Source organism: Mytilus galloprovincialis, chromosome 3 (assembly GCF_965363235.1).
Source record: "Mytilus galloprovincialis chromosome 3, xbMytGall1.hap1.1, whole genome shotgun sequence".
Lineage (NCBI taxonomy): Eukaryota > Metazoa > Mollusca > Bivalvia > Mytilida > Mytilidae > Mytilus > Mytilus galloprovincialis.
The window spans coordinates 2,972,257-2,978,462 of record NC_134840.1 but is presented as its reverse complement, the minus strand read 5'-3'; the positions used below and the strand labels follow the sequence as shown (position 1 = coordinate 2,978,462).

Below are 6,206 nucleotides of genomic sequence, written 5' to 3'. Positions count from 1 at the left end.
TTAAACACTATGAACAAATAAATTTAAGTCTGAATCTAAAGTTATTCCAAGAAGTTTAACATTTTCTTGACGAGAAATTTTGTTTTCACTTGAATTTGATATCAAATTATGTTTATTTTTTAATATTTGTTCCAGTGGCTATAGCCTGGAATTTGTCAGGATTAGCCTTCATTAAATTTAATGAAAACCAGTTTATTAGATTTAAACAATTCGTTTCTTAACTTTTCAACAACTTTATCTTTATCATATACAGTGCTATCATCAGCATTTTTTTAAATGTTGCTTTTTTGTACAAAATGAATTATGTCATTTAGGAAGACATTGAAAAGAACTGGACCAACTTCCCACTTTCGCTGTGAATATATGTTGAGGTCACTGCATTCCTAAATGCTGTTGGTATATTAAAGTATGGGAAGACAATAATCAAATAGCAGTGGATTTCTGAAAATTGGTCATAAATGATGAGTTTCTTTAAAACAAAGTCTATATTTATGTGTATAAAAAAAACTATGATATACATTAATTTACAATAATTTAATTTTTCCATTTAAAAATAATCGTTATAATGCCAGGTTAAACTCCGTCTTGTAAAATGTTCATTTTATTGTTAAATATAATCAAACGTTACCAATTGTACGGCCATTGGGTTAAGAATCGGGGTTAACAGTACAACTTTTTATTTAAAACAATTGTTATATATAATTCATCAACATTTACCGTACAGTCCTAGATCCATGCACAAGGAAGTGAACATTTCATATCTTCTCTCTAGTGCTATAAATCTGTCATTTCATACTGATAATGCGACCGATAATATTAATTAACTAACAGATGTTTTAAACACAAAATTGTAAAACTTTGAAATTTTTAGGAAAATGTTCAGGCACATTTGGGGTAGACCCTCCCCCTTTTTTTCTAAATTGACAAAAATAAATAGATTTGGAAATATTCTTTGATGTATCCTGCCTTTCAAGATTTATTTGAAAACTAATTATTTTTATATATGGTTTTTAAATTATTTTAATCTTGCAAGTTATTGAAAAAATTAAATTTTGTAAAATATCAAAATCACATATATATATATAATGAAAAAAACCCCACCTTTTCTTTTAATGGTATTGTGTATTTCATTATTATCCTTTCTTTCAACAATTGTCACCTATAGATTGAGAGAGAAACCATGTGGTGTCTGTGAACTAATATAATATAATTGATGTGACAGTTTAATTTGAAATTCTTGTGTTTCCTAAGTGGTGCAGGAGATAAGTTCACTTTTTATTTAACAGCATTTTAACAGCATTTTGATGCATATTCTTGGGCTTAGTTCATAGACTGCGTAATAAGAATTCATATAAATATCTTCGAAAATCAACAGAACACTAAAAAATACAATAAGCTGTATTCAACAGTAATTTTTAAAAATCCTGTTTTAGTTCAAATGTACTTGAAATGATAACTTGCAAGCTTCAACAAGTTTTACATATTTTATCAGAACTGCGCAATCGGTATGTTACTAATAATTTAAAAAATATAGACATTTAAATCGTTATTTCTAAATAAGTTAACCGCAGTGCTGGTTCAGATATGGATGTTGTTATTTTCGTCATACTTTTGCTAATTCAAGTAATTGCTTTGGTAGACGGTAAGAACATTAATATGACTTTTTGTTTATCTGTTTAGAATAATCAATTATGAGATATAATTTACAATAAGTGCTATAATGGGTCATAGTTCTAAAATTTTATCTAGAATTCATAATCAAAAAGGCGTTGCCTCACACTAGATGCATACTATTATTGCGTATTTAAATATATTGTTAAAAAGTGATGTTGACCAATACAATGTCTTCGTATCACTACTAAAACACAGGAGTTTGTATTTTTTAAGCTCTAGTTGGAAATATTTTTTTTTTCACATGCATTTTTTTCTTTCCTGTTTCTTTGTGTTATTGTATTTCGGCACTTTACTGGCTTTTAGATTTTGATAATTGACTGATTCCGTTGTAAAATATGATAGGGATATTTTGATTGATTAAATTTTATAATTTGTAAGATGTCTTATATATTGTTACATACATTCATTGTAATAAGCTCATCATTATACTATAATAAATCCTTGTCGATGTGAACCATATTAATTTTAAGAATATTTGTTTTATTCATATGAATTATGAATTCGGAATATAATCTGGAAAGCCATATTTTTTTTAAGTTGCACATCCTGAATGTACACTTATTTTACCAAAGCCATGGAAACATTTAAACACAATTGTTATTCAAAATAAAACCGGATCCTATTTTCAATGATAGAGTTCATTTGCTTATAAATTAAATATAAAGGAAGTAAATAGTTATCATCTTTTAAAACATGAACAGACTATCAAGTGGAAAAAAAGTTTAAATGCCACAGTAAATAGCATTCAAACTTGTAGTACATGTAGAACAGCAAAAATGGATTTCGTATTATTCATAATTGGTATATTTGCGCTTATAATAAACTGTACAAAAAGATAATTGTATATGAACCATATATATTTTCATCCATTTCTTATGAACTGAACATGTTTCTGCCTGTTAAAAAAATATACTTTTTTCCAAAATGTAATTGAAAGGTTGACAATCTGCCGCGTATGAAAGTGAGAGACATTTTGCATCAAATAATTTTTCTACAATTGTAGCTCGTTAAACTTTTATAGCCACAAAGTTATTCTAATTAAAATACCCTCCTTTATCATATACTTGTATAAAATATTACTTAAATTTTACAGTTCAATAACATTTGAAAATATCATAAGGCTATGAAAGGATTACTAGGTTTATTGACCAGATTCCTTGGAATTTCAATAGCGGGCTGATAAAGGTGCCTTTATTGACTGCTTCCGGTATGTTATCACATGCCTTTCCGTTAATTTCCGTGACGTTTATCACATGCAACTTCGTGCATTTCCCGAAAATTGTATGAAAACGACAGAACGTGGAAAACGGCAAGTGATAAGACTTTTCCAAAAATGGTTGAGGAGCAAAAATGAATTAAGTTAAACTTGTTTTGAAAGACATAAATGAGTTGACAATATTATTGAAGAACACGATAATTATTGCGAAAAGATCAATGAATGCTTGTAATAGTATGCAATAAAAACGATTAAAGTTATTAATAAGATTTTGTTTTTGTTGTCTGTAAATATTATCTGAAAATGCAAAGATAAACAAAATTAAATTTTAATAGTTCTTGTCTGTATTTCTTCTGCTGAAGTATATGATAAAAAGATAATTACATGTCATTTTTCATATCAGACCCTTTATCGGCCCTCGTTGATGATATTAGCCCTCAAGCCTGCGGCTCTTGGGCTAATATCATAACCTTGGGCCGATAAAGGGTCTGTATATTTTTCTTTAAATTTTGAAAAAACGGTTTGTATTCACCAAATTGATTTCAATTTCGGAAACGCGTTTTTTGCTCTGGATACAAAACAGTTTAGTTTGACGTCCATAATCACTGATTTACTGATTCGTCTACTTCAAAAAGTTTTTATAAGCATCAAGTTACTATGTAGTACGGTTAAATAAGTCAGAAAAAAGTGAAAATTTAAATTATTTCTCTGAGGTCCAGGTACATTTATCTCTTTATATTCCAAATTTTATGCAAAATTGAAGATCGATTGATAAAACATTATGAAATTTAAAAAAAAACCAACTTTTTGTTGTTTAATGCAGCCACAATCTCCTTCTTCTTTTTCTTGTGATCTATTGAATAAATGTCAAGCATCATTTTAATAACTCGATAGTTTTATAAATATCTTGTGCCTTTGTATTTCTACTTTGTAGGTCTTTATTTGGTTACAACTTAAACTTAAAATTTAGAATGGAAATGAGGAATAAGTCAAAGAGAAAACAACTCGACCATAAATCAGACAACGGACGATGGCCACCAATAGATCTTCAATGCAGCGAAAAACTCCCGCAATCGGAGGCGTCCTTCAGCTGGGCCCATAACAAATATAAATACTAGTTCAGTGATTATGGACGTCAATCTAAACTGTTTTGTATCCAGAGCTAAAAACGCGTTTCCGAAAACCTTTCCATTGCAATTATTATAGCAACAGAAAGTTTGTAATGGAGTTAGGGCCGATTTAAGCCTCAAATTTCAGGTTCATCTAACGAAATATTTTGAACACTTTTTAAACACTTAAGTGTCTATTTCAATTAATTCGGTTAGTTTTTGTGGAAGATTTTAACTGATTTACTGATTTACTAATTAAAAACGCTCCGATTCAAGCTAAAATATAACAAATCTATCAAATATGCCAAAAACTGTCACTTTTCAGATGGTTTTTGTCAAAAATTAAAGTGGCCTCATCCGTGTTCATCCTCAACCTTTATATATGTTACGTATTATCATCAAGTACAACTTATATTTCAATATTATGAATGAACACGAATGCAGCCACTTTCATTTAACACAGAAATCGTCTAAAATTTAACTTAAAGGCTAAAATTGAAGATTTCAGTAATTTAGCATGCCTTAATGATGCTAGTATCCGATATATGTGCATTGTCTTGTCAAAAACAGACCATATTTATGTAGCAGAAGCATTCAACTTTCCAATAAATAGCTAAAAGATTACATTTTCACAATTCTGTAAATATGCTATATTTTGGGGCCAAAAAAGGGTCTTACTGAACCTATTCCTTTAAAGGTCAACAACAGAATATATACAGACAATTTGCTTTTCGAAAACATCACATAGTTGAATCCCATTAAAATTGCAGAAGACGATTTTTTTAAAAGTCTGCGAAAACCTTTCTTATAAGTTCGTTTCAAACGATACCCGCTACTTTCCAATACTATATTACACAATAATCAGCCAATGACATGGGTGTTATAACAAGGAAGTTACTATGTTAATATTGATAGTTGATTTTTATACTTTTATTAAAAGGTAAAACGATTCAAATAAACAATCTATGGATAAGATCTGTCTTTTTAAATCAGAGATCTATTAGCTACTAGTATTCAGCTTTGAAGTTCAACATTTATAACAGTTTTGAATATTTAAATTACAAATCTCACCTTTAAGGTAGATGGGGTGTCTAAATTATAATCCATAGAATCTTTTAACAATTTGCAAAAATGTAGTTCATATCCTGCTTGTTTAAAAACATTAATAAAAAGAATGGGTCACCGGACTTATTTTCACACTACAGGTTGTGCAAAATTGTCAAGATTTTGTATAGATTATGCATGGAAAACCCATTTTTCCGCCATAAAACACAAACCACACCATAGAATTTTGAGATAAAATATGAGAAGATAGCTCCAATATAATGCTTTCAAATAAGAAAAAGTAAAAAATGGGGTCACCGGACTCGTTTTCTTGCTACATGTAAAAATGGGTAAATTCCTAACACATTCTATTGTAAAAGTAACACTATCTGAATTATCTGCCCTTGCATTTGAGTTGCCTCCCCTTATTTGAGAAAGTTGGAAAAAAATGAATCAAACAAAAGAGTTCATATTTTTGTAAAATACAATCATAAATATGATCAAACATGGCATTTTCTATATTATTATGAATTTTTTTACACATGAATTACCTACTACTATAAAAATTTGCACATTTCATCAAAAATCTAGACCTGGATTTCTAGTATTTTCAAAATCCAAGATGGAGGAAGGCACCCTATCTACCTTAAAAAAAGAATAAAAGATGTCCTTAGCATTCCAACTTATACTATAAACAGTACGTGTCCTCATATCTTGATTTAGCAAGTACAAATATACGGGAAATCTAATCTAACAAAGTGAGTCATTTACAGGTTGTCTTTTTTTAAAGTGTATTAAATTTTTTCTCGTATATATCACTAAAAATTGGTTAAAAAGCAACTGATAGACAAATATCACCATTTGCATGATTTGTGTGGTAAGCTGCGTAACTATTGATTAAAAATAAAATCACAAAAATACTGAATGCCGAGGAAAATTCCAAACGAAAAGTCCCTAATCAAATGGCAAAATCAAAGAATAAAACACATCAGAAGGATGGGTACACTAAGAAGCGTGAAAGGGGTTGTTGCAAACCATCGGAATAATGTCCAACCGATACAGGAAACAAATGCAGCGAGTTGAGTAGAATCGGAAAATTTAGTCTCAGCATCGGCCTTCATTGAACAATTTCTAAACCTTTAATGCTGTAGATTTTGTTTATC

General features: G+C 29.3%; 1 protein-coding gene across 3 annotated transcripts in view; it reads left to right on the top strand.

The window, feature by feature from the left end:
- The first annotated feature begins 1,491 nt into the window (after window positions 1-1,491).
- Window positions 1,492-6,206, top strand: part of LOC143066949 (uncharacterized) — a 135,626-nt gene continuing 130,911 nt past the window's right edge. For 2 of the 3 annotated variants that reach the window (XR_012975808.1, XR_012975807.1), the window contains exon 1: window positions 1,492-1,642. Coding sequence is in view for 1 of the 3 variants with exons in the window: in XM_076239822.1 (XP_076095937.1) it covers window positions 1,585-1,642 (58 nt within the window). In the remaining 2 variants the exon portion in view is untranslated. The remainder of the gene's footprint in view (window positions 1,643-6,206) is intronic. The other variant, XM_076239822.1, reaches the window with a different exon arrangement.